Consider the following 22,066-nt stretch of genomic DNA (forward strand, 5'->3'; position numbering starts at 1 on the left):
CTAAGGTGTACAGTCATAACTCGGGTTACAGACACTTCAGGTTGAGTTTTTTCAGGTTACGGACCGCCGGAACAGGTTACTTTCAGGTTTCGGCGGTTGCACATGCGCAGAAGCACTAAATTGCGCTTTGCGCATGCGTAGAAGCACCAAATTGCAACCCGCGCGTGCGCAGATGTGCAGCTGCGGGTTGCGAACGCTGCGGGTTGCGAACGTGCATCCCACACGGATCACGTTCGCAACCCGATCGTCCACTGTACTACAACTTAATGAATAAATTAAATTAACTGAACAAAATAATTTGCCATGCTCTGTGACTTTGAGCTCAAAGTGCAAAATTAATAATAATAATAATAATAATAATAATAATAATAATAATAATTTATACCCTGCCCATCTGGCTGGGCTTCCCCAGCCACTCTGGGTGGCTTCCAACAAAATATTAAAATACTGCAATACATCAAACATTAAAAGCCTCAATAAACAGGGCTGCCTTCAGATGTCTTCTAAAAGTCTGGTAGTTGTTGTTCTCTTTGACATCTGGTGGGAGGGCATTCCACAGGGCAGGTGCCACTACTGAGAAGGCCCTCCACCTGGTTCCCTGTAACTTGGCTTCTCGTAGCGAGGGAACTGCCAGAAGGCCCTCGGCGCTGGACCTCATGCACATGTTGATTGGGTGTGGGTGGGTGTGCAGACAGGGACACATAGTAGTATTCATTTTAAAAAAGAGATGATTCAGACCAATACTGCTAATACATAAGCCAACGTCTGGATAACGTATATTCTTTATTAAGCCCTTTATTAGCTTTCACACTAACTCAGGACAGGTGAGCCTGGTATTCAGTTTGCATCTTCAAAGCTAAGGGAACAAAAGAAAGACAATTTATCTTCTTGCTTAAAATATAGGGGGAGATCCAGCCTTCAGGTGAACTCGAAAGCCCTTTTGTGAAGGACACTTGAAATCTTGAAGTGCTTCCTAGTCAATCAAACATAGGTTTGGTAGGAAACATCATCTCATCCTGGCCTGCCAGATTTTTAGCAGCTCCCGTTTCTAGACAAGATGGAAACACTTTTTGAACCAAGGTGATAAGTGTGAGGAGAGAAGGAAAGAAGGACATAAAATCAAACTGCACAAATAAACAGGGCTGTTGAGAAAAACATATATTCTGTTTGTCATCAAAAATAGCCTCTGCATTCTCTCTCTCGACCTTCTGTAAGCCTCGTCCGATATCCCTCAATAGTTACATTTAACTCAAGTTGAACAAACCTCTAAGGATGCCTTTGGCAACAATTGGCAGCGAAGTCAATCCTCTGAGCCACTTCATATCCTCCCAGTTGATTGATGGATCAATTGCCTCCGCTACATAAACAGACAGGCCACTGTTTTCGCCATAGCCCGTCTCCGATGAAAATGCCAGGTCATTCGTTTCAAAATTTTTCATTCTGGAGTTCAAGAGCGGGGGAGAAAACACTTTCAGAAAACTCAGCTGGATGCGGCAATATTTAAAGCCAGTACAGCTTCAACTCCCAAAAAACCCTCTCAAATGGCTATTTAAAAATAAATAAATTAATCACATACTTCATATTTAATGAATGGACTTGGAAGCCTCTGAGGTACCACCTACTGATTTGTCTACCGTGGTGTGGAGCAATACATCCTAAATATTTGAGGTTTTCTTGTCGTCATTGACAGCCGCCCAGAGTGGCTGGGGAAACCCAGCCAGATGGGCGGGGTATAAATAATAAATTATTATTATTATTATTATTATTATTGACAGGGAACATGTCATTATAATGAAATATTTTAGAATGTTTTATCATTTTACTGTTGTTAGCTGCTCTGAGCCCAACTTCAGCTGGGGAGGGCGGGATATAAATAACATTTTATTATTATTATTATGAAACTCTTATTATGCTTTTATATTCTGCTGGAAGCTGCCCAGAGTGGCTGGGGAAACCCAGCCAGATGGGCGGGGTATAAATAATAAAACTGTTGTTGTCATCATCATCAGCATCACCACCATCATCAATCAATCTCAGAGCTGTAGGTTCAAGCCCCAAATTGGGCAAAGGATTCCTGTATTGCAGGGGTTGAACCAGATGGCTTTGGGGGTGCCTTCCAACGCTGCAAAGCTATGATTCCATTATGTTAAAACAAAGTACTTCGTCACACGACGTGTAACTAACTCACAGAATTCATTACTGTATTGGTTCTAGGGGTTGCTCGTGCGTAAGCCAGTGCAAACACCTGGCTGGATTGCCCGAGTGAACCTTTTCTGTCCGGACAGCCACTCACCCATGGCTGTCTCAATCGCTGGCAGAATCCGTCAGTGGGCGTTTCTTAAACTTCTTCCAGCAAAGAAGCTCTTTGACGCCTAGTCTCCTCCTACTCTCTCTGCGCGAAAGCCTTCTGCGCAAGGAGGGCGTAGGCAGAGGAGGACCTCTACTCTCCCCGCTGGTCCCCGGCAAGGAGTCATGGGACCGCCTCGCCGCTTCCCCCATCTGCCCCCCTTCTCCACTGGTGCTATGCTGATTCTCTTCCCCAGAGGATGGGCTGCCTCTCCCAATCCCGGGACGCTCTCCGGAATCCCTCTGGATTTTGCTCTCTCCCTCCGGCACTGATGGCAGTTCCCTGACAATTACCATATGAAATTGTGAGAGCCACTGGCTTTAAAAGGACCTTTAGCCAATGGGGTTATTGGCAGCTATTGGGCATGATTGCAAACAGAACCTGATTGTTCAGAGGCAGTGCAGTGGTACTGAGCCGCCCTAAGCCCGGTCTTGGCTGGGGAGGGCGGGGTATAAATAAAAATTTATTATTATTATTATTATTATTATTATTATTACCTCGGGTTACAGATGCTTCAGGTTACATACGCTTCAGGTTACAGACTCCGCTAACCCAGAAATAGTACCTCGGGTTAAGAACTTTGCTTCAGGATGAGAACAGAAATCGTGCTCCGGCGGTGCGGCAGCAGCGGGAGGCCCCATTAGCTAAAGTGGTGCTTCAGGTTAAGAACAGTTTCAGGTTAAGAATGGACCTCCGGAATGAATTAAGTACTTAACCCGAGGTACCACTGTATACTTCTGATGACCTGGTGCTGAGGATGCCAAAACTGAGATGCCCCACGAGGGTGTTTCTCTCATATACCCTCATTGTGGCCGCCTTGTACGCATTTGGCTGGCCATGGCTGAAAGCAGCTTGCTGAACTAGATGGATTCTTCAACTGAGCCAGCGGTGTCTGTTTTGCACTAGGGTTCAGGATTTCAGCATCCGGAAACCAGGAGAGGACACCTACCCTCTTTTCTGTTCTGAACGGAGAGGAGATATACAAAGAGTTTCCATCCGTCAGCAAGCATGGTGGGTGCTGATGTAGATGTCTGCCCTTGCGTTGAAACGGGGACATGCTTGGTCCTGTCTAGGGACGCGGGTGGCCAGAAGTGGTTGAGTCCTGCTGGCCACATGACCCGGAAAGCTGTCTGTGGACAAACACCGGCTCCCTTGGCCTGAAAGCAAGATGTGAGCCAGTGTGGTGTAGTGGTTAAGAGCGGTAGTCTCGTAATCTGGTGAACCGGGTTCGCGTCTCCACTTCTCCACATGCAGCTGTGGGTGACCTTGGGCTAGTCCCACTTCTTTGAAGTCTCTCAGCCCCACTCACCTCACAGAGTGTTTGTTGTGGGGGAGGAAGGGAAAGGAGAATGTTAGCCGCTTTGAGACTCCTTCGGGCAGTGATAAAGCGGGATATCAAATCCAAACTACTCCAAACCCCGTAGTCGCCTTTGACTGGACTTAACCGTCCAGGGGTCCTTTACCTCTTTTTTTTTTTAACCTTGCTTGGTCCTGTCTCTTTTCCAACATTTTTCAGGAGACGCAACATCCGCTTTGTATCACGCCACCACCCATGGAAGCCATTTGGTATTATGCCCTGCACCCCGTCAGCCATTTTGTGACTGCTGCCCATGGTGTTCTCTCAAAATTCCAAATGTGCCCACTGTCCCTAAAGTGTTGAGGAGCCAGGGGGGATAAAATTTATTGATTTAAAAAATAAAAATTTTAAAAAATCTGATTTTTAAAAATTTAAATTGGGTTTTTTAATTTAAATTGGATTTTTAAAATAAAATGCTTTAGGAGAAAAAATCTTTCTAAACATAGTTTTATATTTAAGTTACATTATAGTCCAAAGGCTATTCATCAGGAAATAAGGTTTTAAATTTTTCATGTGTTCTAAAACTCAGTCTAAGGTTTTTTTTAAAAAAAATTGTTTAACCACATCAGTTAACAAACATGGATACATACGCTATAATGTTATTGTTTTAGTTAAATAAATTGTTTAAATTGTTATTAAGGAAATGATTTTTCTCCTTCCAATAAAGTGCAGCAGAAAAGTTGTCCAAATATAAACAGTTAACTTATCAAACCTCACAATAATTTCATAATTATCCATCAATGTATTTCTAATAGTATAATCAAATAAGTAATTTTTGATATAACTGTAGAAACTACTCTGAAAATTTATTATTCCAAAAATGAAACCTTCATCTGGTTGTAAATATTAAGATTATACCAGCAAGAATGAGTCTTTCTGTAAAATAAAAATAAAAAATGATTTAAATCAAGTCTTACTGAGTAGTGGGACTATGGGATGTGGGTGGCGCTGTGGGTTAAACCACAGAGCCTAGGACTTGCCGATCAGAAGGTTGGCGGTTCAAATTCCCGCGACGGGGTGAGCTCCAGTTGCTCGGTCCCTGCTCCTGCCAACCTAGCAGTTCGAAAGCACATCAAAGTGCAAGTAGATAAATAGCTACCACTCCGGCGGGAAGGTAAACGGCGTTTCTGTGCGCTGCTCTGGTTCGCCAGAAGTGGCTTAGTCATGCTGGCCACATGACCCGGAAGCTGTACGCCGGCTCCCTCGGCCAATAAAGCGAGATGAGCGTTGCGACCCCAAAGTCGGTCATGACTGGACCTAATGGTCAGGGGTCCCTTTACCTTTACCTTTTACTAACTAGTGATTTAAATCGATTTGATTTAAATCAAATCCACCCTGTGGGGAGCCCTGGTGTACAGGATCCGAGCACCAAAAGAAATGAAGAATGCTGGAAGCTGACCAAAACCTGTAAGTACCTGTGTTCTTTTGGAATGAAGAAATAAAGAATCAAATCTAGTACGCGGGGGGTGGGGGGGTGGCACTTTAACCAAATTAATTCAGTATTTCAATGATTGCTATGAATAATTGTATTATAAATTGGTATTGTTATAATGAGGCTATTATTGGATTGTAATTGAAAACTAATAAAACGTATTTTTTTAAAAAAAGAAACAACAACCTGTAAGTACCTGAGATTCGGGGGAAGCTGAAATTTGTTGCGCACATCATCTAAGCGTTTCCCAAGAAATGGTGTATCTACAGTCACAAAGATGCCTTTGTATCCAGCTTTTTCTGCCCGCTTCACTAAGGACCTGGTGACTTCACGGTCTTTATAGATGTAGAGCTGTAACCAACGAATTGCCTCTGGAGTTTCCTGGGCAACGTCTTCTATAGATGTTGTGGACCACGAACTCAGCATCATCCCCGTTCCCATTGATCTGCAAGCTAAAGATCAGGAAGTAAGTGCCTCCCAAATATTTTCAATAATAATAATAATAACAATAATAATAATTTATTATTTGTACCCTGCCCATCTGGCTGGGTTTCCCCAGCCATTCTGGGTGGCTTCCACAGAGACCAAAAACACACTAAAATGTCACACATTAAAAACTTCCCTGAACAGGGCTGCCTTAAGGTGTTTTCTGAATGTCTGGTAGTTATTTATCGCTTTGACATCTGATGGGAGGGCGTTCCACAGGGCGGGCGCCACTACCGAGAAGGCCCTCTGCCTGGTTCCCCGTAGCTTTGCTTCTCGCAATGAGGGAACCGCCAGACGGCCCTCGGCGCTGGACCTCAGCGTCCGGGCAGAACGATGGGGGTGGAGACGCTCCTTCAGGTATACTGGACCGAGGCCGTTTAAGGCTTTAAAGGTCAGCACCAACACTTTGAATTGTGCTCGGAAACGTACTGGGAGCCAATGTAGGTCTTTCAAGACTGGTGTTATGTGGTCTCAGCAGCCGCCCCCAGTCACCAGTCTAGCTGCCGCATTCTGGATTAGTTGTAGTTTCCGGGTCACCTTCAAAGGTAGCCCCACATAGAGCGCAAGTAGTTCAAGACCCTATCAAGAAACTAGGTACTACACTTTTATATTACGGGCTGGTGGGAAAATCGCTCGAGCTTTCGAATTGCTCTCTTCTCTTTATAGCAGCCAAAGGTGTGAATTTTATCAAATCAGCACTTTCTGAAATTACATGAGAACAAAAGCACAGCCACAGTACATTTCGTCAACCCATCAAAATTTACAAAAATGCATTTGCTATGGTGAAATATGTATAAAAATCAGTATATGTTTCTGAAAATAATATACAGTTGGGAGAAACTGCTTGTAAGGAATGTGTACATTAGTCAAAACTGCAGAGAAAAATACATTTATTGGGAGAAATTCACACCAAAATGCTGAATAATTTTCATGAAGGTGTTTGTTTTAATGCAAATTTCTGAAGAAACTTGGAAAACTGAATTTAAAATTAGGGGAAACGAGAAACTGAGAGAACAAAATTGACATATCCTCCCCTCTCTGGTCAGCAGATTGGTTTTCAGTTCATTTTTTCACCATTTACTTAATTTCTCAAATACTGAAACCTCGATGGTTTCAGAATTGCCGTTGGCTGCTTACAACCCACATATTTGTTGCCCTGGCCTTGATTTCAGCACTTACTGGACTTGAGCTACCTTTCTTTGTAAATAAACTGCTATTGTTAACACAGGGTTGTCACGGAGTGCTAAATAAGGGACATGACTTCAGTCACTGACATTCTCCTAAAAAGCCTTTTAAAATATTTATGCAAGTTTAAGTCAACTTTTATATTTTGTGCAAGCGTTGACTAGTGATGGAGCTCCAAACTCCATTTCTCCATTGTTCAATTGTTATTGAACAGTTGGCTCAGCTTTGCCAAGCTCTGATGGTACATTAGGCTGATGCCGGCCAACTCTATGACATAGCAGAAGTACTTGCTGGACATAGAGCTGACGACTCACAAGTGTTAGAATGCCTTTGGAACCTTTTTCAAATTCTAGATCTCCATTATACACAGAAGCAGGTAGTTACCAACTCCTTTCCATTCCTGAAAGGCCTATAATCCAAACACACGATACAGTGGTGCCTCGCAAGACGAAAAGAATCCGTTCCGCGAGTCTCTTCGTCTTGCGGGTTTTTTCGTCTTGCGAAGCAAGCCCATTAGCGGTTTAGCGGATTAGCGCTACAGTATTAGCGGCTTAGCGGGCTTAGCGGATCAGCTGTTAAGCGGCTTAAGGATCAGCTGATAAGCGGCTTAACGATCAGCTGTTAAGCGGCTTAGCCGATCAGCTGATAAGCGGTTTAGCGGCTTGGGAAAAAGGGGGGGGGGAGGAAAAAAAACCCCGCAGGAACTCGCAAGACATTTTCGTCTTGCGAAGCGAGCCCATAGGAAATTCGTTTTGCGAAGCACCTCCAAAATGGAAAACCCTTTCGTCTAGCGGGTTTTCCGTCTTGCGAGGCATTCGTCTTGCGGGGCACCACTGTATCCCTCTTCTGACAAAGCCACTTCTGACCTCGGGGGGAGGTGGTGTTGCGAGCATCACGCATGCAGAGGCTGGCTCCGAGCCCCGCGCGATTTGGGAAATCCTCGTGTGGATGGGGGGTATGATGGCTGGGATTAGGGATTGGTTGCAGGTTTGAGGGTATTGGCGGCGAGCTTTGCTCGGGTGGCAGTTAGGCATTGGTATGGGTATTATTATATAGATGTATGGGGGGGGGAGGAGTGCCATCACCTCCCCCAGATATTGAAGGGTAGTCCGGTAAAGGATTCTGGGGGGCGTGTCCCCGTCCGAGGCCTATGGAGGCCAGGGCCCAAGGCACGCCCCCGAGCGGTGACCCTGGGGGAGTGCCTAGTTGATGTGCATCAGCAGGGCTCCCCCTGCTGGTGTTAACCCTTCCCAGTCTTCAAGCAAGCAGGCTGAAGCCGGATAGTTGATAGGACCAATGCCTAAGCTAATACCGCTCATCACCTGTAACCAATAAAGTTGTGGCCTAATTTTAGCCCATTAACGTAAATTACTGTAGGATCTCGCCACACAATGCCTGGACAGGTTACTTGATCCCATTTCTCAGCCGCCCTGAGCCTGGTTTTTGAACCGGGAAGGGTGGGGTATAAATAAATTATTATTATTATTATTATTATTATTATTATTATTATTATTATTATTTCTGTGGCTTTCTGTCAGATTATCCGGCTACGCTTAATTAAGTAGATGAGGAAGAGGATCTGAGCACACTTGCACCCTCCTCCGCCACATTCCCAATTGTCTCCATCACATTCTTACATGTCATCCATGTACTATTTCTGGGTTAGCGGATTCTGTAACCTGAAGCGTATGTAACCTGAAGTGTATGTAACCCGAGGTACCACTGTACCTCCATCATCCCCCCGCAGGGCAGAACTTGTACATTCATTTTATTGATTGATTGATTGAATGAGTGAGTGAATTTATATATTGCCCTATACCTGGAGGTCTCAGGGTGGTTCACAGAAAAGATCACAATACACAAAATCAAAGTTAAAAACAATAACCCAATAACCACACCCCCATCATTATTAATCTTTACATAAATGGTGTTCATTGTTGAACTGCTATAATATGCTGTTTGGGTAAGGCGACTAAAGCTCCAGTTAAGGCTTAGACCAAACACTTGATAGTTTGCATTTTATATAATACACTGATTTCTCTGATACTTTTCAATGTACAAAAGGTCACCTAAACAGAAAATAAAAGAATAAGCACTGTGTTATGTACTGTATTTACCTACGGCGGTTACCTGAGTGACAGCTTAACATTAAAATGCTTATCTATTGAGAAATATTGTATCTCACTAGGCATAGGGGTTTTTTTGTCCTCAGGATAGCATCACCATTTAGGATACAAATGCATGAACTTCTAGATTATGTACTATATTGCAGGCATAGCAGACTGTCCCAAATACACTTTAAGCAAGATTCTTTCATAGTGAGATTCTTGAATCATGTCAGTTAACCAGAAGTATCTGTCCCTAGTGACTGCCATTATAATAATCCTTTGTGTTGATTGGGATTACTGGGTTTCTATTCAAGGTATTAGAGCTCCACCATGTGGAACATCTACTTAATCATAGCATATTCTTGCAACTTACTTCACTTCCTAAACAAACCATTCCCCTCAATCTCTCCTGTTCTTATTGAGAATTTATGCGGGCTGCTTTATAAAAAAAACCACAATGTCCCCATTCCAACATTCACAGAGTCCATGTAGTGGTGGCTCCAAGCTGCGGCCCAAACATTTGAAGCCCTCTCCCCATGCGCAACACTCCCATCTGAGTGGAGCAGAACCTCCCAAGCAAATTCCTGAGAGCTCCCTGGGGCAGAGACTCCTTGTAATCAAAACAAGATGGGCATATAGGTCGCTTCCAGGTGGCCTTTTAGTGAGCATTCAGCCAACTTGTTTGCAAGAGAGATTAGATGGCAGCCTGATTTATTTGCAAGGAGGTCAGTTGGTGTGACGCCACAATTTCCAGTGCGTTTTGCCATCCCTTTCCTTACTGCAAAAAGTCTTATCTTTTCCATCAGGAGATTTGTTTTGAAACAGCTCCAAACCAGCTTTAATTGTGTAGCCTGAATTTGTCGGGATGTGATTGAGTCCACCTGAAAATAGTGACCGTATAGAAATGCCCATGAGAGGAGCCATTGCTATGTGAATATTTATAATGGATTCTGTTAGTTCTTTTATAGAAATATATATTATTGCATCTCTTCTGGGGGATCTGCTGTCTACTTTTAGAAAATAAAGCAAATATAGTCGTCCTTGGTTCTCGAACGTAATCTGTTCCAGAAGTCCGTTCAACTTCCAAAAACGTTCAAAAACCAAGGCACAGCTTCCGATTGGCTGCTGCAGCTTCCTGCACTTCATCGGAAGCCGTGGAAGCGCCGATGGACGTTCGGCTTCCAAATAACATTCGGAAACCGGAACACTTACTTCCGGGTTTTCGGCGTTTGGGAGCCAAAACGTACGAATACCAAGGCACGACTGTAAGGTAAAGGGACCCCTGACCATTAGGTCCAGTCGTGACCGGCTCTGGGGTTGCGGGGCTCATCTCGCTTTATTGGCTGAGGGAGCCGGCGTACAGCTTCCAGGTCATGTGGCCAGCATGACTAAGCCACTTCTGGCAAACTAGAGCAGCGCATGGAAACGCCGTTTACCTTCCCGCCAGAGCGGTACCTATTTATCTACTTGCACTTTGACGTGCTTTCGAACTGCTAGGTTGGCAGGAACAGGGGCTGACAAACGGGAGCTCACCCCATCACGGGGATTTGAACCACTGACCTTCTGATAGGCAAGTCCTAGGCTCTGTGGTTTAACCCACAGCGCCACCCGCATCCCTCTTAAGGCATGACTGTAGATTCATCATAATTCTTCATTACTCTCACCCAAAAGCAGCTCAACACTGCCTTCAGGGAACTTCCCATTGCATGGAAGTTGAGAACCTGTAACAACACGATTGTGCTCCTTCCCTCATAGATGGCTCCATCTTTAAACTTTATCTCCATTAGGTTTCAGCTCCTTCTAAAAAGCCAAAATGACCACAATGTCAACTTGAAAGCAACATCTCAAACCAGGTTGACCACTAGAGGGAGCTGGCTTGTCAGGCACTTGAAATTTCTTGCCCTCAAAAAGGAGAGGATGTTCTGTGTCAGTAGATTCCTGTGATGTGAGCAGTCAAGTGAAGCGGCGAAAGCTAAGAGAATATTATCCCCAAGTACCTTTGGGAATGTGTAAGATGTAAACTGAGGCCAAAACTGACAGCACACTACTCAGTGACAGACACACTGGTATGGAGGCCTTTTGCCAAGTTTCCTTCCAGTTAGGACTTTAAAAAAAATACCGTATTTTTCGCTCTATAGGACGCACCCGACCATAGGATGCACCTTGTTTTAGAGGGGGAGAACAAGAAAAAAAAAACTCCCCCTCTCTGCTCAGCGCCCCTTCAGCGAAGTGGCAGGAGAAACGGAGCCCCTTCCATTTCTCCTCCCGCTTCGCTGAAGGGTCGCTGCGCAGCTCTCCCTCTCTGCTGAAGCCAGGAGAGTCTTGCTCTCCCGGCTTCAGCAAAAGGAACCTGAAGCCTCCGGAATGCAGCGGGAACTCGCACTGTGCTCCAAAGGCTTCAGGCGGCTATCCCTGAAGCCTGGAGAGAGAGAGGAGTCGGTGCGCACTGACCCCTCTCGCTCTCCAGGCTTCAGCGAAAGCAACGTGAAGCTCCCTCTGCGCTTCGGAGGCTTCGCATTGCTATCGCTGAAGCCAAAGAGCCTTCATTCGCTCCATAGGACGCACACACATTTCCCCTTAATTTTTGGAGGGGAAAAAGTGCGTCCTATAGAGCAAAAAATACGGTAATGAACGGGGAAACCCATCAAATTCTTCATAACCAACAAACATCTGTAACCAGATGACCAAGTCCACAGGTCTATGTAGGGCAGTGTAAGAATGAAATGCCTGTTTCATAGGATTTTTTTAAAAAAATTCAGCTTTTCCCTACTAAACATAACCACCTTCCTTAAAATAAATGAGAACTATAAATTACCTTTCTCACACACAAACAAAACTTTTAAATATGCTGCTATGCTCACAGTCACAGAAACTTAAATATCCTGTCCCTCCTCAATGTCACTTAAAAGCATTAGGGGGGTGGTTATTGTGAGCAATCCATCCTGGGTTGGAGGAGGCAGTTCCTTTGACAGGCAAGAGTTGTGTGACATCCCTACACCATTGGCCCTGCTGGGTGGGACTGATGGAAGCTGAGGTCCGACAAGAGTTTTGGATTTTGGATTTGATATCCCGCCTTTCACTCCCTTTAAGGAGTCTCAAAGCGGCTAACAATCTCCTTTCCCTTCCTCCCCCACAACAAACACTCTGTGAGGTGAGTGGGGCTGAGAGACTTCAAAGAAGTGTGACTGGCCCAAGGTCACCCAGCAGCTGCATATGGAGGAGCAGAGACGCGAACCCGGTTCACTAGATTACGAGACTACCGCTCTTAACCACTACACCACGCTGGCGTGATTCAATGTCCGGCAGGCTAGCCTCCACGCAATCCAATTCTAATACAGTGGTACCTTGGGTTACAGATGCTTCAGGTTACAGACTCCGCTAACCCAGAAATAGTACCTCGGGTTAAGAACTTTGCTTCAGGATGAGAACAGAAATCGTGCTCTGGCGGTGCGGCGGCAGTGGGAGGCCCCATTAGCTAAAGTGGTGCTTTCTTTTCTTACGCACAGAGAAACGCAAGAAAACTTGGATGCAATTATCTAAGACGCATGTCAAAATAGAAACATAAAAGAACTAAATGATACAGACTTCCAACAGATTTATAGTCGTCAAAAAACCGAGCTGAAGAAGGCGTGTACTCCGAAACAGGGCCCTGTCCTGGTTACCACCACTGAGCCGTACATCTGATTTACACTCCGGATACTCCTTTTTGGCCCCATTTGATCCTTCATTCTTTATTCTTTATTCTAATTTTATATAATGTGGACTCTTTTTGACTGCTATTGAGACTTGTATAAAACAATTGTTGTGCACTGGTATTTCATGTACCTTTGTACTATATCATTGTATATTTGAAACGACATTATTTCTGCACTTAAACGTTGTATCCAAACTTACCATTACTTTAAAACTATCATACTTATACGTTGTGTTTAAATCTACTACTAGCTTCAAACTGTTATTCTTAGCAGAATACACACGTTTTTCATTTCAACTCTTGAGTAGGAATTATTCCTTATATTGAAACTTTTGGCCAGAGTTCTTGATATATCCTTTTCAGTGTAGTTTCAACAAGAACTCCAATTCCTTTAATGTACGCTACAACAGCAGCAAGAATACTTATTGCAAAGTATTGGAAGACACAAGATCTACCCACCCTGGAAGAATGGCAGGTGAAGGTGATGGACTACATGGAATTGGCGGAAATGACTGGCAGAATCCGAGACCAGGGAGAAGAGTCGGTGGAAGAAGATTGGAAGAAATTTAAAGACTATTCACAGAAATACTGCAAAATTAATGAATGTTAGAATGATGTTGGAATGAAGTTAAGTGGTTTTAGCAGTAACGTTATAAAGGAGTATGTAAAAATGATTGTTAACTGGTGAGAATCTAAAGTTATAATATATTAAGATAAAGGATTAAGAAAAAAACAAAGAGGGAAAGGATTTGCTGAATTAACTAACTGAACTGGAATACAAAAAAGGGAGGTGTGAGAAGGTCAGGGAAACAAGTAAATGAAAGACAAGACATGGAAAGATTGATTTGTTTTTAATTGTTTTTATTTTTCTTAATTTTGTATTTTTTCTTTTCTTTTCTTTTCTTTTTCTTAATTTTGTAATCTTTTCTGAAACTTTAATAAATATCATTTAAAAAAAAGAAAGAAAAGAAAAGAAAAGTGGAAGGCGGCCTTTGCAATAAACAAAAAAAAAAACACCAAAAAAAATGAAGTCACAACCTGCCAGCTGATGGGCGGTGACTGTGAGTTCACCAGAATTCCTTGTACCCTGTTTGGGGCAAGGGTCAACGGCAATCGGGTTTGCCAGAAGGCTCTCTCTCACTGTCAACCAGCTGATTGTGCATTGGCAAAGGGGAGCCTTGCTCTCACTGCCAATCAGGAGTGTGTTTTGTTGTTGTTTAGTCGTTTAGTCGTTTAGTCATTTAGTCGTGTCCGACTCTTCATGACCCCATGGACCAGAGCACGCCAGGCACTCCTGTCTTCCACTGCCTCCCACAGTTTGGTCAAACTCATGCTGGTAGCTTCGAGAACACTATCCAACCATCTCGTCCTCTGTCGTCCCCTTCTCCTTGTGCCCTCCATCTTTCCCAACATCAGGGTCTTCTCCAGGGAGTCTTCTCTTCTCATGAGGTGGCACTCAGGGCTGATTTCCTTCAGAATGGAGAGGTTTGATCTTCTTGCAGTCCATGGGACTCTCAAGAGTCTCCTCCAGCACCAGAATTCAAAAGCATCAATTCTTCAGCGATCAGCCTTCTTTATGGTCCAGCTCTCACTTCCATACATCACTACTGGGAAAACCATAGCTTTAACTATACGGACCTTTGTTGGCAAGGTGATGTCTCTGCTTTTTAAGATGCTGTCTAGGTTTGTCATTGCTTTTCTCCCAAGAAGCAAGCGTCTTTTAATTCTGTGGCTGCTGTCACCATCTACAGTGATCATGGAGCCAGGAGTGTGTTTTACCGTTTCCCAACTCTGCATTGACAGTCATATCTCTACCTGCTTCACACCTGATGTCAGCCATGATTAGGATATTGTTTTGAGATGCCACAAAGTGGGGAAAGCTTTGTTCCAATTAAAAAACAACAACAGTAGTTCAATCAACTGAAGTTTTTAATTCTAGGTTCACATTTAAACCCCAGATTACTTCTGCCAGAAACAAGTGATTTTGGGAAGGGTCCGAGACAGTGCAGGACAAACCAACCACCTTGGCATCAAATTTCATCAGTAAAACTCCTATGGTGTGTTTTTTCACATTTCAATCCAATCTGTGTTCATAGCTAGACGTTTTGCTAAAAAACAAAAATAGTAGCAGTCCTCTAATTGAAAACTAACGCCTCATTCAAGCCTTGCTCTTGGCACTAATTATATGCCCTGAAGGTACTGATTTTTATGGTTGTTTTGGCTCAGGGTTGTTGATAGAGCAACTAGAAAATCCTCAAGTTTCATTTTCTCAGGGTTTCTGCTTAAATGAGAGGCAATTTTGGCCTCGGCCCAGTATACCTGAAGGAGTGTCTCCACCCCCATTGTTCAGCCTGTAGACTGAGGTCCAGCTCCAAGGGAGGTTCCCTCACTACGAGAAGTGAGGTTACAGGGAACCAGGCAGAGGGCCTTCTCGGTAGTAGCGCCCGTCCTGTGGAACACCCTCCCATCAGATGTCAAGGAGATAAAGAACTACACTGCTTTTAGGAGACATCTGAAGGCAGCCCTGTTTAGGGAAGTTTTCAATGTTAGATGTTTTATTGTGTTTTTAATATTCTATTGGGAGCCGCCCAGAGTGGCTGGGGAAACCCAGTCAGATGGGCAGGGTATAAGTAATAAATTATTATTTTTTATTATTAGGTAAAGGTAAAGGGACCCCTGACCATTAGGTCCAATCGTTACCTTCCCGCCGGAGCGGTACCTATTTATCTACTTGCACTTTTGATGTGCTTTCGAACTGCTAGGTTGGCAGGAGCAGGGACCGAGCAACGGGAGCTCACCCCGTGGCGGGGATTCGAACCGCCGACCTCCTGATCAGCAAGTCCTAGGCTCTATGGTTTAACCCACAGCGCCACCCGCGTCCCTTTATTTATACATCTTCTGATAGGAGGCACTGGAAGTTCTGGGGGTTCTCCCAACTCCCCAGGAGTCATTTTCAGGATGAATGGGGGAGCACACAGGGGAAGAGGAGGAAAGCCCCACTACACAAATGGAAATTCTTGCACAGGGCATTTGCTGATGGGGCTTAATAGGGGAATCATCCAAGGTTTCTTTAACCAGGAAGGATACATTGCTGAGCTTCTTCCTGGGTTATATTATTCACAGCTGGGTTTTCCAACATACCTCTGGCGGTTGCAATTTCTCCATCCGCATGAGCCATGCATTGCATGGCTGTCGCTGCTACACATATCGGCATGCTGAGTTTCTGGCCCAAGATGGAAGTCGACAGGTCCAGAGCAGACACATTCCTCAGCATCCGAGGGTACAGTCTTAACCTAGCACAGATGGAAATGGAGAAGTCAACTTATCAGACAGACAGGAATCAAACTCCAGAGTTTGCACTGCACTTTTTGTCTTTGTTTACTGCTGAGCAAACGCTATCATTTAATGCTCCCACCAGTACGGACTGGAACCAGCTCTTCCTTAACTTTCTTTTTTTAAAAAAGTTTTTACTTATACTTTTCAAATTTATACATTTCATTAATTTTGCAATCATTTTAACATTTCAAAGTTTGACTTCCTTCCCCCCTCTTTCTGCAGTTCCTTAAATTTATTTTTTAATATCTTCTGCATATCCAAATTCGTTTAATTGCTCATTTAATTATCTAGTTCAAATATAAACTCTTATGAAACTGCAGGTTATTACAATAATCCTGCCAATGTTTTCATCTATTTGCAATTTATATGTAAATATTCAATAAACCATTTCCATTATTTTATAAAAAGTTTGTTATCTTGATTTCTTATTCTTCCGGTAAGATTCACCATTTCTGCATATTCCACAAGTTTTTGTATCCATTCTCCCTTTGCCGGGACTTCTGCTTCTTTCCATTTTGGGGCAAGTAGCATTCTTGCCCCTGTAGTAGCTTACATAAATAAATTTCTATACAATTTAGGTAGTTCTGTCCCTATAGCTCTTCCTTAACTTTCAGGTGGTGTGCAGATACCCAGGAGAGGATAATTTGGGTGGCGAGTTCCAAGTTCTAGAAATGTAAAGAGGCAGGGTCAACACACACTTTTCAACTTTTGGCAGGTAAAGAAGGTCTGGCGGGAAAGCAAGTTACCGTATTTTTCGCTCCATAAGACGCAGCAGACTATAAGATGCATCTAGTTTTTCGAGGAGGAAAGCAAGAAAAAAAATATTCTGAATGAAACAGTGGGTGTATGATTTTTGTGGTTCATGCTGTGGCCACAGACATGTGATCTGATGATGAATTTGGGGTGACCCAATGCAAAAATCCTGAGGATCCATGTGGATCCGTGCTTTGTAACCACATTTTTGCACCATTGCAGACCCAGGAAACAGTGGATGCGTGATTTTTTTGGTGCAGGCTGTAGCCATGGACATGCTATGTGATCTGATGGTGAATTTGGGGTGACCCAATGCAAAAATCCTGAGGATCCATGTGGATCCGTGCTTTGTAACCACATTTTTGCACCATTGCAGACCCAGGAAACAGTGGATGCGTGATTTTTTTGGTGCAGGCTGTAGCCATGGACATGCTATGTGATCTGATGGTGAATTTGGGGTGACCCAATGTAAAAATCCTGAGGAGCCACGGACTTTTACCTCCCCCCTCCCAGGCAGTCTCCGCTAGCCTCCCTTATCTCTCTTCCGATCCCACCAATCAGATGTTTCCTTTCAACATTCCCTTCCCTCTTTTTGCCTTAGTGTCTTTTCCTTAGCTGGAGCAGTTTTTTGCTCCTCCTTTTCTTCTAATTTCTCTCCTTATTGCTTTAGTCTTCCTGTTTTCCCCCTTTGCAAGTTTGCTGTCTTTACCTCCCCCACCTTCCAGGCAGCCTCCTTTATCTCTAGCGTCCCTTATCTCTCTCCCTGATCAGCAAACGACCAGCGGCTTTGTTTCAACACCCACTTCCCTCTTTCAAAAAAGAAAAAAAGAAAAAAAGCACAACCTGCTTTTTGCCCCTGGGCAATTCGGCTCCAGGAACCACACAATCGCTCCATAAGACACACAGACATTTCCCCTTACTTTTTTTTTGGGGGGGGGGAGCGCATCTTATGGAGTGAAAATACGCTACATCCTACAATGCAGGCATATTGTCAACCATTAGGGGTTTCGGGCTGGGACTTTTGCCATCGCCGAGGCTGCGCAACTGCTGAAGGAATCAGAGGCTGCATTCACACCATGCATTTAAGGTGCTACAGTATCACTTTAAACCATCATGGCTTCCCTCAAAGAATTCTGGGGTTTGTTAAGGGCATTGAGAGTTCTTATGGAGCCCCATTCTCCATCACATTTACAATTTTCAGTTTCCTGTGAAGAGGGACTGGTTGTTAAACCACTCTGGAAATTGTAGCTCTTGGGGCAGGGAACAGGCATCTCCCAACAGCTAAACAAACTACAGCTCCCAGAATCCTTTGGAGGAGTTGTGAGCGCTTAAAGTGGTATCCTAGACCTAGGTATGATGTGAAAGTGGCTGCAGACTTAACTGTTGCTAACTACAGAAAGTATTTCAATAACATCACAAGCTCCAGGAACCAGTCATGTTTCACCTGTCCCAACAACCTATTGCATTCCCTGGAATTCGATGTTCTTTTTATAAAGCATAAGCACTGAGACATGGGACGCAGGTGGCGCTGTGGGTTAAACCACAGAGCCTAGGGCTTGCCGATCCGAAGGTCGGCGGTTCAAATCCCCGCGATGGGGTGAGCTCCATTGCTCCACCCCAGCTCCTGCCAACCTAGCAGTTTGAAAGCACATCAAAGTGCAAGTAGATAAATAGGTACCACTCCAGCAGGAAGGTAAACGGCATTTCCATGCGCTGCTCTGGTTTGCCAGAAGCGGCTTAGTCATGCTGGCCACATGACCTGGAAGCTGTACGCCGGCTCCCTCGGCCAATAAAGCGAGATGAGCGCCGCAACCCCAGAGTCGGCCACAACTGGACCTAATGGTCAGGAGTCCCTTTACCTTTAAGCACTGAGACAGGTAGACTGATGCCACAATAAATATAGTCCTGGTTGTGCTCTTTAAAGCCACTCCTGAGAAATGGAATAACCTATGCCAAAACATTCAGAATGGGAAAGTCATTAAACCATGTTGCATTGTGTGTTGTTAAGCCTCCACTAGCTTCTCTGTGTTCCTCAGAAATGTTTTAGTAAACAGCTCAACCATGTATTCTCGATGTACCAGTTGTCTGTATCATTGTCTGTTAGGAGCCTTGAACTCTGCATAGCCTCCCATTCCTTCCTCACCATGTTTGAGACAAAGTCTCATTTCGGTGACCTTCCTCGCACTCAGCTTCAGGGAAGCAATGACACGCATTGCGTGAACAACTTTGGTAAACAAGCTGTCATTGGTCCCACATTTATCAGCGAAGGGCAGCTCATTGTCCAAAGGCTTTGGGAAAGTCAGGGATGCAATGTGTCGGAACCGATTATCAGAGGTTTGATCATTTTCTCTCCCTCTAATTTAAAATGCTGAAAGATGTGGTTTCAAATTGATTTCCTTGAATGTCATCAGGCCCACAGGCGTCATGACCTTGCCATAAAATCTATTTTTGAAGAAACGATCTGGCTGAAGGAGACTTTGGGATAGAATTTTACCCACCAAGAACAGAAATATTGGAGGACAATCTTTTTTTAGTTCCCCAGCACTAACCTGGAGAGGGTGAAGCCCGCTCGGTTTTCTCTTGTTTGGCGGGGGGCAGATTTCAAAACAGCGTGTTCACAAATTGTTACAAAAACGCTGGTGCCATCATCCACACTGCAGATCTTTAGAATTCTTTTATGATAACTAAGTCCAAAGAGAGTGGGAAGCAGCCACATCTCAATTTGTCTCATGGCTTAAGCCACCAACCTGAAATCCTAACTGCTGACTCCCTGGGAGACCATAGCCTCTTGACTCCACGACAATCAACAAAGCAAAAAGTTACTGCATTGCATGCATAAGCCTCACACCTCCCCATCCAAATATTCATCAACTTCACTGCTGATCAGTGGCAGGGGATGAAAGGACACGGAAGAGATAGCAATCCATCTTGCCAGCCCGTGAGCATATTGTATCTCGGATCAAAGATTATTTAGTACCCCATTCATATTATTTTGTGGCCTTGACAACAATGGCCCTCATAGTGGAAGGAAGCAGGGCACTGAAAATTATGATTCAGCTATCACTAGCTTGGTCCATATAATGCTTTATCTTTATTTCCTTATTAGAGGCTTTTACGGGGACGCGGGTGGCGCTGTGGTCTAAACCACTGAGCCTGCCGATTAGAAGGTTGGCAGTTTGAATCCTTGTGACGGGGTGAGCTCCCGTTGCTCTGTCCCAGCTCCTGCCAACCTAGGAGTTCGAAAGCATGCCAGCGCAGGCTTTTAACTGAAACCTAGAAGATGAGCTTTGAGAAATGCCAAAACAGTAGAGCTCTACAAAGTGATGTGACAGTGCATGGAAGTACTTGAATAATAATAAATTCATCATCATCATCATTATTTATACCCTGCCCATCTGGCTGGGTTTCCCCAGCCACTCGGGGCAGCTTCCAACAGGATATTAAAAACACAATAAAACATCAAACATTAAAAACTTCCCTAAACAGGGCTGCCTTCAGATGTCTTCTAACAGTCAGATATTTGTTTATTTCCTTGACATCTGATGGGAGGGCGTTCCTCAGGGCGGACGCCACTACCGAGAAGGCCCTCTGCCTGGTTCCCTGTAACTTCACTTCTTGCAGGGAGGGAACTGCCAGAAGGCCCTCATCGCTGGACCTCAGTGTCCGGGCTGAACGATGGGGGTGGAGACGCTCCTTCAGGTATACTGGACCAAGGCCGTTTAGGGCTTTAAAGGTGAGCACCAACACTTTGAATTGTGCTGGGAAACGTACTGGGAGCCAATGTAGGTCTTTCAGGACTGGTGTTATATGGTCTCGGCGGCCACTCCCAGTCACCAGTCTAGCTGCCGCATTCTGGATTAGTTGTAGTTTCCAGGTCACCTTCAGTGTTAGCCCCACGTAGAGCGCATTGCAGTAGGAGGGAAATGCCATAAGCTAATCTGTTGAACATTTTCCTTGGTAAAACAGTTCTATAGCTTTCCCAGCTCAGCCGAAGTGATTTTTCAGGGGTTGGCAATATGGTGTCCTCTGGATGTCGTTGAACTAGCACTCTCATCATCCCATGACATTGGTAATGGAAACTGAGATTGATGGGAATTTGGAGTCCGGCAACATTCTGGTGGCACTTGGTTTTGTCCAAGGGGCAAGACCTTTCTCTCAGGGCAAATGTGGACTCACAGACTGAATGGCATCCTAGTACAATGCTTTAAAATGTTTTCTGATTGTGACCACTTGATAATATTCACCTTAACTTTTATGTTACATTTACATCCTTATTGCTGCATCCATGTCATTGGAAACAGCATGGATAGACTTCTAGAATGCAGTGTGTTTATTTTCAGCCACTGGTTCTCATTCTTCAGCTAATATATTTCTTAGTTCATGCATATGATCAGGCGCAGGGTGACGGCCTTCCTAACAGAAAACGTTATTCAGCACCGAGAAAAAACACTGAACTTAGCTGTTGTGATCAGAAGTAGCCAGAGATTAATTCCTAGGTTCCATCCAGGAAAATAAGGACCTAGGTTGTGTCAAAATGATTTTTCTTCTGTTACAAGAGGATAACACAGCATCTGACAAGTTGACCTTCAGGGGTTCAGATAATACAGGAAGGCAGGTTTCCAACCATAAGTCATTTGAGGGTTCACAGTTTTGTGTATTTGAGATTTGCTCATTCCATTTTTATATATTACAAGAAAGATGGTGGAAAATAAAAGCTTAATGTGGTTTCTAGCCAAGTTTTGCCATTTGCAAAATCTGAACTTCAGCTATGCCATTATTCTGAAGTAATGTGATGGCAGTTTTCAAAACATTGTTTTTTTATCATTTATTTTTAGGTTGTGAGCCACCCTGTGATCTATGGATGAAAGGCGACATGCATATTTAATAAATAAGAATAAAAAATTAAAATATACAACAGACCAATTGGGCCTCGATTGTAGGGCCCTGCCCTTTCCATCCTTTTCTCAGTGGGCAGAGTACAGCCTGCTTGCTAGGCAGAAAAGCAAGGATTCTGTCAGGAGAAATTGCAATTTCCCATCTCCAGCATGCTGGGCCACCAAAAGGAAACCATGCAGTGTCAGATGCCATTATTACCCAGTGCCCAAGCTTATAGCCTAGCTAACTCAAATACCCCGGTTAAATGTAAGGAGTTATTTCTCAGTTGGGTGAGCCCTCCCAAATGGTGGCCTTATTCCTCAGGAAGCTACGGAAGCTACGGAAACCCCATCAGACGTTCGGCTTCCAAAAATAGTTTGAAAACCGGAACACTCACTTCCGGGTTTTGTTCAGGAGCTGATTTTGTTCAGGAGCCAAGGCGTTTGAGATCCAAGGTACGACTGTAATTTAAAAGGCTTGGATGAATAAAAAA

The 22,066-nt window shown here is 44.1% G+C and overlaps 1 protein-coding gene across 2 annotated transcripts in view; it reads right to left on the reverse strand.

Annotated features, from left to right (window-relative positions):
• The window catches only part of HAO1 (hydroxyacid oxidase 1), a 31,780-nt gene that overhangs the window by 9,036 nt on the left and 678 nt on the right, over window positions 1–22,066 (reverse strand). Inside the window, exons 2-5 of one of the 2 annotated variants that reach the window (XM_080999292.1) lie at window positions 16,692–16,734; window positions 15,751–15,902; window positions 5,333–5,588; window positions 1,265–1,440 (exon numbers count right to left, since the gene is read on the reverse strand). In XM_080999292.1, the coding sequence (XP_080855418.1) occupies window positions 1,265–1,440; window positions 5,333–5,588; window positions 15,751–15,902; window positions 16,692–16,734 (627 nt within the window). The remainder of the gene's footprint in view (window positions 1–1,264; window positions 1,441–5,332; window positions 5,589–15,750; window positions 15,903–16,691; window positions 16,735–22,066) is intronic. The other variant, XM_080999291.1, reaches the window with a different exon arrangement.

Source organism: Podarcis pityusensis (genome assembly GCF_964106645.2).
Source record: "Podarcis pityusensis genome assembly, chromosome: 3".
Taxonomy (NCBI): domain Eukaryota; kingdom Metazoa; phylum Chordata; class Lepidosauria; order Squamata; family Lacertidae; genus Podarcis; species Podarcis pityusensis.